The sequence below is a fragment of the Pan paniscus genome, chromosome Y (assembly GCF_029289425.2).
Source record: "Pan paniscus chromosome Y, NHGRI_mPanPan1-v2.0_pri, whole genome shotgun sequence".
In the NCBI taxonomy this organism is placed as follows: domain Eukaryota; kingdom Metazoa; phylum Chordata; class Mammalia; order Primates; family Hominidae; genus Pan; species Pan paniscus.
This window is the reverse complement of record NC_073273.2, coordinates 18,241,793-18,256,274: the sequence shown is the minus strand read 5'-3', so window position 1 is coordinate 18,256,274 and position 14,482 is coordinate 18,241,793. Positions and strand designations below refer to the sequence as shown.

At 36.4% G+C, this 14,482-nt stretch overlaps 1 protein-coding gene across 2 annotated transcripts; it reads right to left on the bottom strand.

Annotated features, from left to right (window-relative positions):
* Positions 1-2,296: 2,296 nt before the first annotated feature.
* Positions 2,297-13,931, bottom strand: LOC129395720 (RNA-binding motif protein, Y chromosome, family 1 member F/J-like). Of its 2 annotated transcripts, none has more exons than XM_055107120.2 (10): positions 13,823-13,931; positions 13,249-13,352; positions 10,103-10,280; positions 8,039-8,191; positions 5,912-6,026; positions 4,849-4,959; positions 4,303-4,413; positions 3,270-3,380; positions 3,098-3,186; positions 2,297-2,598 (listed from the first exon to the last, which is right to left on the bottom strand). In XM_055107120.2, exons 1-10 carry the CDS (start codon positions 13,929-13,931, stop codon positions 2,297-2,299), a joined length of 1,383 nt encoding a protein of 460 aa, XP_054963095.1. The 2 variants fall into 2 exon arrangements, with proteins under 2 accessions (XP_054963095.1, XP_054963096.1); XM_055107121.2 differs by having other exon boundaries at positions 13,249-13,338; positions 13,823-13,873.
* Between the last annotated feature and the right edge of the window lie 551 nt (positions 13,932-14,482).

Here is a 14,482-nt window from a genome sequence, read left to right as displayed (position 1 = left end):
TAATAAGAAAAGATATGCCAGACTCAGTGGCTCACTGCTATAATCACAACACTTTGGGAAGCCAGGAAAGGAGGATCATTTCGGTCTGGGAATTTGAGACCAGCCTGAACAACATATCCAAAGCATTGTCCCTACCACACACACACAAACACAAAAGCTGGGCATGGTGGTTGGTGTGTGTCCGTAATTCCAGCTACTTGGGAGGCTGAAATGGAAGGCTTGCACATTTGAACCCCGTGTTCAAGGCTGCAGTGAGCTATGATGGTGCCACTGCAGTCTAGGCTGGACAACAGTGTGAGACCTTGTCTCTAAAAAAGAAAAAAGAATCGATAACTGCTTGAACTGAAGGATACCCTATTTATTATTGATATATTTGTTGATTGACATAATTATTTTTGTGTTGGAGTCGCACTCTGTCACCCAGGCTAGAGTGCATGGTGCAATATCGGCTCACCGCAGCATCAGGCTCCCAAGTTCAAACCATTGTCCTGCCTGAGCCTCCCAATTAACTGCAACGTACTACAGGCAGGCACCACCATGCCCGGCTAATTTTTGTATTTTTGGTAGAGATGGGGTTTCATGGTGTTGGCCAGCCTGGTCTTCAACTCCTGTCCTAAAGTGCTCTGCAAGCCTCGGCCTCCCCAAGTGTTAGAATTAGAGACCTGAGCCATCACACATGGACAGTAAGATACACAAGACTCGGGGAATTTATCTTTTCACTTCATCCTCACAATGCTACAGGTGAATGAAAACACTTCATAACACGAATAACTCACTTGAAAATCAAAGTTGGTAACTTCTCCCTTTAAAATTATTTGTAAACTTACCCTATAAAAATTGATGATTGTGTCAAAATTTTTCAAGAACATACTTCCTCCTTGCAGATTAGTCTGTCAATTGTAAGAATTATGGACTGCAAAACTTCTGGAACTTGATGTATTTCATTTCTTTAGTTTGTATAATCAGGAAAATTAATTCATTTAGTTATTTCGGTCTAAATATTTTTATCATTCAATGATGTCTTAAAACTTTAAGCAATCCCGTCGGAAACTTTATGCTGTTGTTTATGTTTTATACACTTCACTTTCCTCTAAGTATGAGGTTTAAAGTGTTTCCATTCATATTATCAATTAAATACGATAGGCTGACAGTGGAGGCACATGCCTATGATCTTAGCACTTCGGGAGTCTGAGGAGGGTGGATCAGGATTTTAAGAACAGCCTGGCAAACAAGGTGAAATGCTGTCTGCACTAAAAATACAAAAATTGGCCCAGCTGTGCTGCACACATATCTAATACCAGTTACTCAGGATGCTGAGGCAGGAGAATAGCTTGGACCCAGAAGGCAGCGGTTGCCATAAGCCAAGACAGAGCCACTGCATCCCAGCTTCGGCGACAAAGCTACACTTCATCTCAAAAAAATGTGATACTATCCCAACCACTCTAGATTATTCCTATCTCTAAGAACATATTACTACACCATTATTTACAACATCCATTGGCAAAATACTCAAGAAAAAATTAACGTGGGTACCTCACAAGACAAAACACTTACTTTCCACTATTTAAACTACGAACATTTAAATTCATTATGGTATGCACCTGAGAAACTTAGCTGGTTCACTTCTGATTTACGTGAAAGAAAAAGTTTTCATTACCGTTATCCTCTTCAGTCACAGAATGCTTCACATAGAATGTTCTGGATGTCTTAAACTTTAGTATCAATACATCTAATTATTTCTTTGACCTGTACTATTCCTCTAAAAAATAAACATTTTCTGGTGAGGCAGACAGTTTTGTAGTCTTTCTGAAGACTTCTCCAACATTTTAACCTTGTTAGTTTTTAAAGAGAAACAGCCTAATTAGAAAACTTGAGCAGCTTGCAAGGGCGACATAACACATCCCTAATTTTGCATCTGTGTTCAAAGAAACAAAGGAAAACGTACAACAAACTACACAATTTACTCTCCTATTGAATTTGCTTTAAGCATGTGCGGCTAACCAATAACACCAGGCATCTTGCAGTACATGTAAAATTTTATTGTGAAAATTTTAAGGTAGATATTACATCTAAACACTTTTCAAATAGCATCAACAAGTATGAAATTACTTTGAAAACAATTCCTTTTCCTTTGAATACCTCAAAAAATTCATGGAGGAAGTCAGTATCTACCTCTCTCCACAAAACCAACATGTTTCTGTCAGTAATATGCAGGTAACGATGCAGAAATAACATTTCAATTTTTGATTTGCAAACAAGGTTTGGTATGCAATAACTATTATTTTGAATGCTTGCTTTAATATCTACTCGAGTCTCCTTTTTCAGATCGACTCTCCCCACCATCTACTATAGATGCCACATAACTTGAGCTACCATATGCTTCACGAGGATCAGGGAGCACCCTACCCAGAGAAGGCGCATTCCTTTGGTCTTTTCTGCAAACATGCTCACGATCACAATAATGAAAATCACCACAGCTCCTTGAGTAACTCTCCCAACTTCTGCCGTATCTATCTCGTGTATTACTATATGCATGGCAGGTGCTTCCACCATAAGACATCCGAGGCCCTCGTGTGGATGGTGCATCATGAGAGGTCCCTGCAGGGTTGATAAAATAATATGTGGGACTACATTTAAACATTTTTACTGCTATCATTAAAGCATGAAGTAGTTAAAGTACTATTTGGAAATATCTGCTTTCCTCCGCCTTTGTTGACAGGATATTAATCAAGTCTTCAATAGTCAGAAGGTTTTATTTAAGAGAAGTGTAAGAGTAGTATTTTGCAGCTTAACAAACTTAATTCTAAAGTAAATGCTCAGTCACATTTTCTTAACGTTAACTGAAGTTCTCACCTTCGTATCATTCCCTAGGCTTTATACTGATAATGAGTACCAGATAAGCACTGTTTATTTTATTATTTGTGCACAATGATGAAAATGAATAAATATGTTTCTGGGATGATCAAAAAAAAAAGAATACTCAATATTTAAACATGTTGCATATGTCCTTTACAATTTTCCTTAGAATTTCATTAAAATAACAATCCGGTCTATTAAATAAAATTCTGTAATTTACAAATCCATCCTGGACCCTTACCGTATCCCTGAAATGCATCTCTATAAGAACTTCCACGTAGATGTTCAGAATGATCTCTACCAAGGGCCTCACCATAGCCATCGTGATAACTAAATTGAAAAAAAAGTCTTTTCAATTTCCGAATGAACAATTTAAGAAATCCATTTGATAAATCCAGATAACATGACAGTACCTATATCCTCTAGAGGAATGTTCATCCCAACTAGAATGACCATAATTACGGTATGCATAGTCTCTAGGTGGTGGAGTATAATCCCTGGTTTTTCGGGAACTTGGACTATTTCTGCGTGCACAAGTTTAAGCAAGGAATGTTAAATTGTCAACTTGCAGTATCCAAAATAGAACTACATTACAACTTAAACACAGTTAAATTGCCAACCATCTAAATAAAATACCCACAGATCCCAAATGCCCAAAATGCCCAAATGCCCAAAAAGCACATGAAACAGATACTGATAATCAATGATGCAGGAAATGCATTTCAAATAAAAAAGGAGCTTCCACACTTCACACACACACACTGGAAGGGCAATAAATTTTCAAAAGCAGGAAATAACAAGTGTTTGAGAGGATGTAGATAAAATGGAGCCCTGACACAATGTTATTTGGAATGAACAATATAAGAAATCTATTTGATAAATCCAGAAAAAGTTACAGTATCTATATCCTCTAGAGGAATGTTCATCCTGCATAGAATGACCATAGTCTCAGTATGCCTAGCCTCTAGATGGTGGAGCATAATCCCTAGTTTCTCGGGAACTTGGATGATTTCTCTGTGCATAAGTTTAAGCAACAAATTTTAACTTTTCATCTTCTAGTATCGAATACATGACTAACTTACAACTTTAAATTAAAAGGCCAAACATCTAAATAGATATTTCTCCAAATAAAATAGGCAAATGCCCAAAAAGCACAAGGGACAGATACTGATATTCAGTGATTCAGAAAATGCATTTCTTTTTGTTTTATTATACTTTAAGTTCTAGGGTACATGTGCATGATGAGTTAATGGGTGCAGAAAATGCATTTCAAATCCAAAATGAGATATCATATTTCACACACACAGATGAATGGCAATAAATTTTCAAAAGCAGGAAATAACAAGTGTTTGAGAGGATGTAGGTAAATTGGAGCCCTGATACAATGTTAGTTGGAACGAACAATTTGAGAAATCTATTTGACAAATCCAGAAAAAGGTACAGTACCTATATCCTCTGGAATCAGTTTCATGCCGACGAGAATGACCACAATCACGGTATGCATGGCCTCTAGATGGTGGAGCATAATCCCTAGTTTCTCGGGAACTTCGATGATTTCTGTATGCATAAGTTTAAGCAACAAATTTTAAATTTTCAACTTCTAGTATCCGATACATGACTAACTTACAACTTAAAATTAAAAGGCCAAACATCTAAATAGATATTTCTCCAAATAAAATGGGCAAATGCCCAAGATGCACATGGGACAGATACTCATATTCAGTGATTCAGAAAATGCATTTATTTATTTTTATTATACTTTAAGTTCTAGGGTACATGTGCATGATGAATTAATGGGTGCAGAAAATGCATTTCAAATCCAGAATGGGATATCATATTTCACACACACACACTGGAAGGGCAATAAATTTTCCAAAGCAGGAAATAACAAGTGTTTGAGAGGATGTAGATAAATTGGAGCCCTGATAGAACGTTAGTTGGAATGAACAATTTAAGAAATCTATTTGACAACTCCAGAAAAAGGTACAGTACCTATATCCTCTAGAGGAATGTTCATCCCGATTAGAATGACCATGATCACGGTATGCATAGCCTCTAGATGGTGGAGCATAATCCCTCGTTTCTTGGCAACTTGGATGATTTCTGTGTGCATAAGTTTAAGCAACAAATTTTAAATTTTCAACTTCTAGTATCCAATACATGACTAACTTACAACTTAAAAAAATTAAAAGGCCAAACTTCTAAACAGTTTTTCCCCAAATAAAATCGGCAAATGCCCAAAAAGCACATGGGACAGATACTCATATTCAGTGATGCAGAAAATGCATTTCTTTTTGTTTTATTATACTTTAAGTTCTAGGACACAAGTGCATGATGAGTTAATGGGTGCAGAAAATGCATTTCAAATCCAAAATGGGATATCATATTTCAAACACACATTGGAATGGCAATAAACTTCAAACAGCAGGAAATAACAAGTGTTTGAGAGGATGTAGATCAATTGGAATGCTGATACAATGCTAGGTTGGAACGGAACATGATGCAGCTACTATGGAGAAATGTGGTGGTTCCTCAAGAAAACAAACATCATTATCATAGGACCATGCAATTCCACTCATATACACCCAGAACCGAATAGGCATACTCAAACAAATATTGGTGCGTAGAAATACTCGGGTGGAAACAACCCAGATAAAATAATGGGTTAATAGCTTGTGGAAGGAGTGAAGTGCTATGATGTAAATGAACCTTCAGGACATCATGCAAAAGGAGAGGAGACAAATACAAAAAGTCATGTAGTGTTTGAGCACATTAACATTAAATACCCACAACAGGTTAAGTTCAGAGGCAGAACACTGACTGGTGTTATCTAGCAGCTGAGGAAAAGGAGAAACTGGGAGGGACTGCTTAACTGGTAGTTGGAGTTTTAATTTGGAGTAATGAAAATGTTCTGGAAGTCGATGGAGGTAGTTGTTGCCTGGCACAGAACGTATTAAACACCACTTAACTGTTCACCTTATAATATTTAATTTTGTTATGTGAATTTCATCACCACAGAAAAAAAATCAACTGTGTTTTTTAATTTTTCCTTTACCCATCGTTAGTTGCATAACCATCATATCTTGGTGACATGCGATCATTTCTCCAGGAAGATATTGTCCCTCTGCGTGGAGGAACTCCATAATTCTCTCTTCTTTGTGACATGGGACCTTTAACATTCAAATGATGGAACATTACGTAAAGAACACCAAATCTGAAACGCTATTTTCTCTTCTCTCAAACAACTTTTTTAAATTATTTCTTCTATGACTCCATTCTTTGTTTCCTAAATTACTAGACAGACATGACACTGTGAATATTTCTCATGGCTTTGGATAATCCCATGGCTTCCACAAGGCCAGTTCTTCTAATGAAGCTGAAGGCAAACATTAATGCTTAGGTAAAAGTTCATTTGTAATGGTTAATAACTACTTAGTTCTTATTTTCCTTTTCATGTAAATTACTGATGACTGTGAGTGACACAGGGAAAACATGTAAAACCATCAAACTCTTCACTGATTTTAAAGTTTACATACATTGTCCTTTCTCAGCCAAAGAAGGTGGATTTTCCAATATCATTCTGTCCATCTCACACACACATAAATACAGCTACCTTTAAATGACTATATGCTAAATGTTTACATAAAAGTTCTTTATCTCTAACTGGTTGGCTCTATCTTAAATGTTGACAAATTTAAATGTATTAGTGAAGATTTTCTAATGATGGTCAGGATTTGCTTTTACTGCAAAGAAAGCAATGCTATGCAAGGGGTCATTACAACATTGTTGCTATTTCAAAATAGAAAGTTTCTCCTTTAATATATTCTTCACTTGCTATTCCTTAGAGGTCAGTGTTTCACATATGATACCTTCACTGGCTAATTTTCCAATGGAAATGTGTTGGCTTGGGTATCCTGAAGCCAATAAATACCTCCTTTCACCGATACTCTACGTATGAAATGTAAAATTGAAAATGGCAGTTTTTAACTTCCTCCATATGTGGATGGAGGACTAAGAAAGAATTTTAATTTGCTCTGCTTAAACTTCCTTGCTAAGAACTTTTATTTATTGTCTTATTTTCTTCTGCTCAGTCTGCAGTCTTACAATTCTCAAAAGTATTACTTGCATTCAACCCTACTGCTCACCTCATGTTGCTTAGTTCTAAATTCTCTCCTCAAATAATTTCAAATCTTACACTAAGGACCTTGTGTTAATGTTTAAACATCCCGGTACAATCTCAATTACTGATTTACATACACCTATATTTCACAACTCTGCATTTCTGTGATATCCACTTAATTTAAGAATTTTGGACTCCTACGTGTCTACCTCTCGAGCCTTAAATTTATTTTTAAATCATATTTAAGCCCAATGACTCCTTGTCTGCTAAATGCTCTTGTAGTTCTTTTGAATCTTCATGCAAGCAGTGAGTATGCCTTGCACATACGCATTACTGAGGTCTCAGAAGCTGGATGGCCAGGCTTAGCGGCTCACACTGTGAGTGAGTGTGGAAGGCTGAGGCAGCTGGACCGCTTGAGCCCCGGGCTTTAACATCAGTTTTGACAATGTAGTCAGATCCTCTCTCTACAAAAACATAGGAAAAAAATGTAGCTAGGTGTGCTGCTGCATGCCTGTAGTTGCAGAAACTCGGGAGGCTGAAACAGCAGAATTGCTTGAGCCCAGGAATTTGAGGCTATAGTAAGCCGTCATCTCACAAATTTGAGGCTATGGTAAGCCGTCATCTCACATAGTGCTCTCTCACCTAGTAAGAGCAAGACTCCAACCCGGCAAAGTCACCGAACAAGCAATTTTTAGAATGGGACACCAGGGGACTTAGGAAATGGAAGAATTAATTACATCAAGAAGCCTACCATCAAAGAATACTGCTAGGAACTTTTAGAAAAATTAAGGGGAATTTTCTAGCCAACACAGGATTAAAAGGAATGTTGGCCTCACTCTAATCACTTCTTTGATCTGCAATGAGAAGCTCAAGTATTTCTTCAACATAAATCTGAAATGTACCTAGTGAGATAGAAACTATAATAAAAGCTATCAATCAGCAATTATGCTCACGTATGTGTCACTTCCCTTTTGTTCAATGAACTTAAAGGTAAGCATTCAGGTAAAACGGCTCATTGTCAGTCATACAAAAACTACGGTCTTTCTGTCAGGTAGCATTTACCTTGGCTTCCCATCCAACTACTGCTTCTTGCCACAGCAGAAGGAGCAGATTTTTTCGGAGGAGGCCCTCCACTTCTTGAAGATGGACCTCTTTTAACTGGAGTGAGTCCCCTAGAATAACTCATCTTGAGATCAGGAGTGTATCCACCATCTTCTGAATTTCAAACAAAATCTTTTTAGTTAACTAACATCACTGTTTCTTAAATGGCTAAGTTTTAGTTGTTTACAAATATTTTCTACATTTTATAACAAATTCACATTTTGTCTAAACTAATAAAATTAGCATTCCTACATGGTATTAGTACACTTCAAGCAATAAAAGTTCATTTAGAAAATCTAGAAAGAAACTCAAGTATCATAATATATCGGTATGAGGGAGAGATGTGGGAAAATGGGGCGTGAACAGGGCAGAAACCTATCACTAAAATATCTAAATATAATAGGCATAAAAATATTAAAAGAAAAATGATAACTGACTGTTTATATCCTTCTGTAATGAGGAAAAATTTTCAAAGCACATCATAAAGATAAACTAATTTCCATTCAAAGAAACTCAAATATTTCCAATACCAAGAAGTCACATATCAGGAAAATACATTGTCTCTAAAATTTGTTAACACAATATAGAATTCTTAAAATTCCCTTATGAGACACTAATTTTCAGATGAGACTATGCTGAATTTTAACAGTCTTTAAGAATTGCATATTCGGTAATATAAACATATTTTTTTACATCTACAAAAATGTAGATATATGCCAATTGCCAGGTGGTGTTACAGGTTAGAATTTATATATACATTCTCGTCCGTGGCAGAGTATAATTGAACCTCACCCTCAAGATCAGTGGAGACAAAATAGCCATGAAGCTATGCATCTTAAACTGGAGCAAACACTGCAATTTCAACTTGAAAACAATCTCCAATTAATTACACGTCTGGTTATTAAAACTCCAAGTTAATTGTTAGAGTTTTGAAGGTTGGTTAATAGATAATACAACTTAACCAACAGGTTTATTTATTTATTTATTCAGATGCACTCTTGCCCTATCACGCAGGCTGGAGTGCCATGGCATAACCTTGGCTCACTGCAGCTTTTGCCTCCCAGGTTCCCGTGATTCTCCTGCCTCAGCCTCCTGAGTAGCTGGGATTACAGGTGCACGCCACCACGCCCAGGCAAATTTTTTTGTATCTTTAGGAGAGACAGGGTTTCACCATGTTGGCCAGGCTGGTCTGGAAATCCTGACCTCGTGGTCCACCTGCCCTGTACTCCCCAGGTGCTGAGGTGACAGGCGTGAGCCACCTCGCCCAGCCCATCCAACAGTTTTTTTTTTCCTTTTTTTTTAAATATATGGTTTGTTTTTCTTTTGGATGTAAAGATGGACCCCTCATTTCTATTAAGTAAATCACTCATAAATATCATTTTCAGTGACTCAGCCTCCAGCAAAGAAAGATTCATACATATCTGTGAAGCCGTGGTTTTTAGAACTTTCCAGAGTCACACACTCTTTTCAGAAATTAAAGTTCTACATTTCTTCAATTGAAAATGCTTTATGGCAGGCCAATGTACAAACTCTCTGTATCAAAATTACAAAGCAATACATTTGCATAGATGTTTCCACATGTAGACACAAGAAAACAAATACTGCAAAATCAATCTTCAGTATTCAGTTACTTTTTCCTGTTGGAAAATTTTAAATATTACATCGTACTTTGATAATACAACTGACACGAAGTTCTGGGCCCTAAAGTAGAAAACTCTAAAGTATAATGAATATAAATGGGTTCTGCAGAAAACCGGTTGAGTACAGGCAATCAGCATTCACAAACACAACCCAGTTTCAAATGTGTGTTACTTCAATGCAAACTTACTATAATTTTAAAACAAATGTTAGATATTAGTTCAATCATTCTTCTAATACGCCTTTAGTACTTAGAAATAAGTTTGCTTATTATCAATAAGCTAATTTTCTCTTCATACAGGAAATAAAAAAATTGAGAAATTTCGATATCGTCAAACTTATTTTCTTTCAGTCCTATGGTTCCATCTTTATATTTTAAAACATTACCCAGGTGTCCTTCATGTGAGGGAAGCCACCCTCTTGTTCCTCCACTGCTTCCTCTTGCAGATCTCAGACTTCCTGAAGGGCTTCTGTTTCTCGAAGAAGCTGGTGGTCTCCGCCTACCATCACTTTGAAAAGATGGTTTCTTGGCTTGTTCTACTTTTATTGCTTTTCCATCCAAAGACTAGAAGTATTAAGGGTACTATCAATAACACTGGCACATTTAACGTATGCACATTTTACAAACATTTTTACATCAACTGTAGTTCAATTCGAGGTATTCTCTCTCAAAAGGAAACTTTTTTTTCTCCTAAAATGAACACATCTTTCGCAATGCCAAATTTGAGACAGTTACTGAGCACATGCCTTCCATTAAGGGACCAAACACAAATTCTATTTTTCAAATTCCTTGAAAACTTCTCCATTATTAAAAAAAAAAAAACTCAAACATAAAAAAAAAAGATTGACCCATCACACATTCTATGGAAGAATGTGGCACATCTGTTTTTTACAATATATAATCCACTTCATCTTTGTAGTCACATCACTGATTTGAAAGTTGCAATGTCCCAACGAAACTTGTGTCATTTAAAAAAAACATGAGCTTACTTTTTCAGAGTGATTAGTCACATTACTCATTATGAGTTGTTTCTTGTTGGATTTGCTAACACTTACATAAAATGTCCCCATATGATTTACAATTCTATATTGACTCTAAAAATGTTTCTGTAAATGTGATCCTTGTTTGATCTCATTAAGTTTTCTTGCCTTACTCATTTCTTACCTTGCCTTAGACGTGCCCCTAAAAAACGAATCTTAATATAGTACTTCAGGTAATTTCTCAGAAATGCTTAACTATCCTAATTAATTTCATAATAACATTTTTCACTGTAATCTTTTCTACAGGCCACAGCAATTTTTGAAAACAGTTCAGCTAATAATGTGATTTTAAAATTACATGGCTTTTGTTATTTGGAGGAAGGACTTAAATCCCTGAACAAGACCCCTTGCAGCCACATCGCCCGTTGTTCCTACCTTGAAACTTCTTTTGTTATTTCTGGGCTCAAAATATTTTCCCCAGATTTGCCCACGGCTGCTTCCTTCCCAGTGTTCTGAAGTCAGCCAAAATTCCTTAACTGTTAATTCCCTCTGAAAACTCGAAGAACCTCCTTTATTGGCCATCTTAACATTAATGTGCATACAACATTCATAGTTATTTTAACACAATAAAATATGTGAGATGAAGTAATTTAGAAATAACGTTGGCTGGGCGCGGTGGCTCACACCTGTAATCCCAATACTTTGGGAGGCCGAGGCAGGTGGATCATGAGGTGAAGAGATACAGCTCATCCTGGCTAACAGGGTGAAACCCCATCCCTACTCAAAGTACAAAATTAGCTGGGCGTGGTGGCATGCCTCTGTAGCCCCTGGTACTGGGAGGCTGAGGCAGGAGAATCGCTTGAACCCGGGAGGCGAAGGTTGCAGTAAGCCAAGATGGCCCCACTGCAATCCAGCCTAGGGCATGCAGCGAGTCTCCATCTTAAAAAACAAACAAACGAACAAAAACTTTACACAAATTAACTGCCCTTTTGCTTGAAAACTAGAGGGAAAAAAGAAATTATCATAGATTCCTATACAGAAGTCAAAATTATCTCCATACCTACCACAAAGCCATGAACCAAAAGCAACTCTCGGTTTCTACCACAGCTTGAAATACTAATTTATAAGGGTGAATAAAAATGTACTTTCTGCTATGTGACAGGAAGTGTGCTAGATGTAACAGAAAGAAAAGCAACTAGCAAGACTTAAATATGCACTATATACAATTTCACGATCAATAGATTAATACATAGTACAGCGAGTAGAAAATACCTACAATACGCAATGAGGAAGAAAATATGAAATCTAAGTGGTTTTTGAAGCATAAATTTTATTTATGAGCCATACACAGGGAAGGATAATTCTCAAGAAGTCTAAAAAAGCACTTTGGGAATAGCCTGAAGACTAACAGGACCTAAAAACAGATTGGGATAACGTTATTTATTTATTTTATTTATTTTTTGTTGTTTTGAGACGGATTCTTGCTCTGTTGCCAGGCTGGAGTGCATCGGCGTGGTCTCGGCTCACTGCAACCTCTGCCTCCTTGGGTTTAACCGATTCCCCTGCCTCAGCTTACTGACTAGCCGGAACTACAGGCACACACAACCAGATGCAGCTAATTTCTTTTTTTTTTTTTTTTTTGTATTTTAGTAGCAACAGGGTTTCACCATGTTGGCCATTATGGTTTCTTTCTCCTGACCTTGTGATCTGCCCGCCTTGGCCACCCAAAGTGTTGGGATTACATGCATGAGCCACCATGCCCGGCATGATTGGGATAATGCTATAAAGCAAAAAACACTAAAGAGCACAGAATGGAATGCTCTTGACTACAATGTAAAGGAATTCAATAATTAACATAATTACATAGAAGTTTAAAGCTTAAGTAAACACACAATCTCTAGATTTAAGACTCAACAGGACAAGAGACCATTGGTTCAATCAAAACAAGTCCTCAAACACACTGGGGAAATGAGTAATTAGCTATTCATGTTACATAAATTACTCTGGTGACAGGAAAGAAATGTCCTTAGGAGAAAAAGCAAGCACGGAGCCAAGAATGCCAGTTACTTCTTCTGTTATCTGACTTCAATGTTCTCATATTATTTTCTATTTTCAACTACTTAACCTTTCCGTAAATGTAAGGGTCTCATTTAAATACACTTTTGCAAGAATATATTTTCATAAAATACATTCTTCAAGAAGGAAAGAGTCTTTCCTTCTTGTGCATCTGTTATTAATAGCATTTAATAAATATTGACTTATTACTTTCATTTACATGAGGGTTCCTTTTAAGTTTTAAAGCTCTTCAAAACCTTTTAAAATCTATTTGCACTCATATCGAAATACAAACATAGAAAAAGGTTACCAAATATTAATTTATAGAATGTTAATTCCAATACCCTTCCAACTACACTTGCACGTATATGGCACAAAAAAGAGGATGGCTTCATATGTCATTCTACTATCTTCAAAAGTTTAGTAATATTAAAAAGACCTAGAAATATTGTTAATTGAAGAGCAGAGTTAGAATATTAGTAATAAGGGACTCTTACCTTTCCATTCATATCTTTGGCAGCATTCTTAGCATCTGCAGGGTTCTCAAAAGTAATAAATGCAAAGCCTCTGGATTTGCTGGTTCGATCCTTTATCAAAAGAACTAAAATATATGAAAACATTTTACATTCATATAATGGACTCATCAAGGTACTCACCATCTAAAGGTTACATCAAACTAAAAAATAATTGCATTTCACATCACTATTATGGTTCTCAGTACTCAGTCACCCCTACAGTCAGTCTAGTTTATTCCAGTTTGTTTCGGAACTCCACAGCACATTTACTTTCCCTCATTTTCCTTTCTAAGTAGTAGGTTATCCTTTCCACAGAACCTTAACCTACTACTATGAGAATTTTCCAAATATCAAACGGATACTACAAAATAAGAGTTTAAAATGCATAAGGCATTTTAACGTAGGTATACAATGAACTTCGAAAAAATATATTTTTTCAAAACATATATATATAACATACATATTTTAAACATACATATTGAAATATACATGTGAAAATACACACACACACACACACACACACACACACACACAGAGACACGGTTTTAAGAGTTACCTTCTGATATGGGACCATGTTTCCCAAATACTGCTTTAAGCATCTTCTCATTGGTTTCTCTATTGAGGCCACCAATGAAAAGCTTGCCAGGATGATCTGCTTCTACCATTGTGCTGTAAATGGTAAAAAATTATCTATATTTAGATATAAATAAGCTAAAAAGAGAAAATTTTATTACGTACTGTGCTGAAAACCCAAGTAAAATTCCCTTCCCGAGGCTGACATCTTTTTAGTATTTCTTACTTTATATATGTAAAATTTGTAACACTCAGAGCAGAGGGGCACTAACTTCATGGACAAATGCTGCATTTTAGTATGTACCTGACAAAATCTCACTTCTAAAAATTAGATAAGAAAAGCTATTGTAATTTTCCTCAGTTGCAATATGAAGAATGTCCCCATTTAAATAATTTTATTTGAAAAGAATCTATTTATGAGGTACAGTGTGATGTTTTGCATATTTTCTTTCTTGAGATGTATGTCTCCTGTTGCCAAAGTGAACTGCTCACTGCAGGCTCTTCCACCCAGCCTCAACTGATCTTCCTACATCTCAGCTTCCCAAGTAGCTAGTACTACAGGCGCTTTCTACCACAGCTGGGCAATTTTTTTGTATTTTTAAAAATAGACAAGGGTTTCCCCATAGTGCCCAAGCTAGTCTCC

Bases quoted from the DNA above. Each gene is read 5' to 3' on its own strand.
- LOC129395720 (XM_055107120.2), bottom strand. From the start codon at position 13,931: ATGGTAGAAGCAGATCATCCTGGCAAGCTTTTCATTGGTGGCCTCAAT. The intron at 4,960-5,911 runs GTAAAGGAAAAA...TTATGCACACAG, and splicing joins GGTTATGCAACTAACGATGG to AAATCATCCAAGTTGCCAAG. The intron at 3,381-4,302 runs GTACTGTACCTT...TTGTGCACGCAG, and splicing joins ACTGATTCCAGAGGATATAG to AAATAGTCCAAGTTCCCGAA.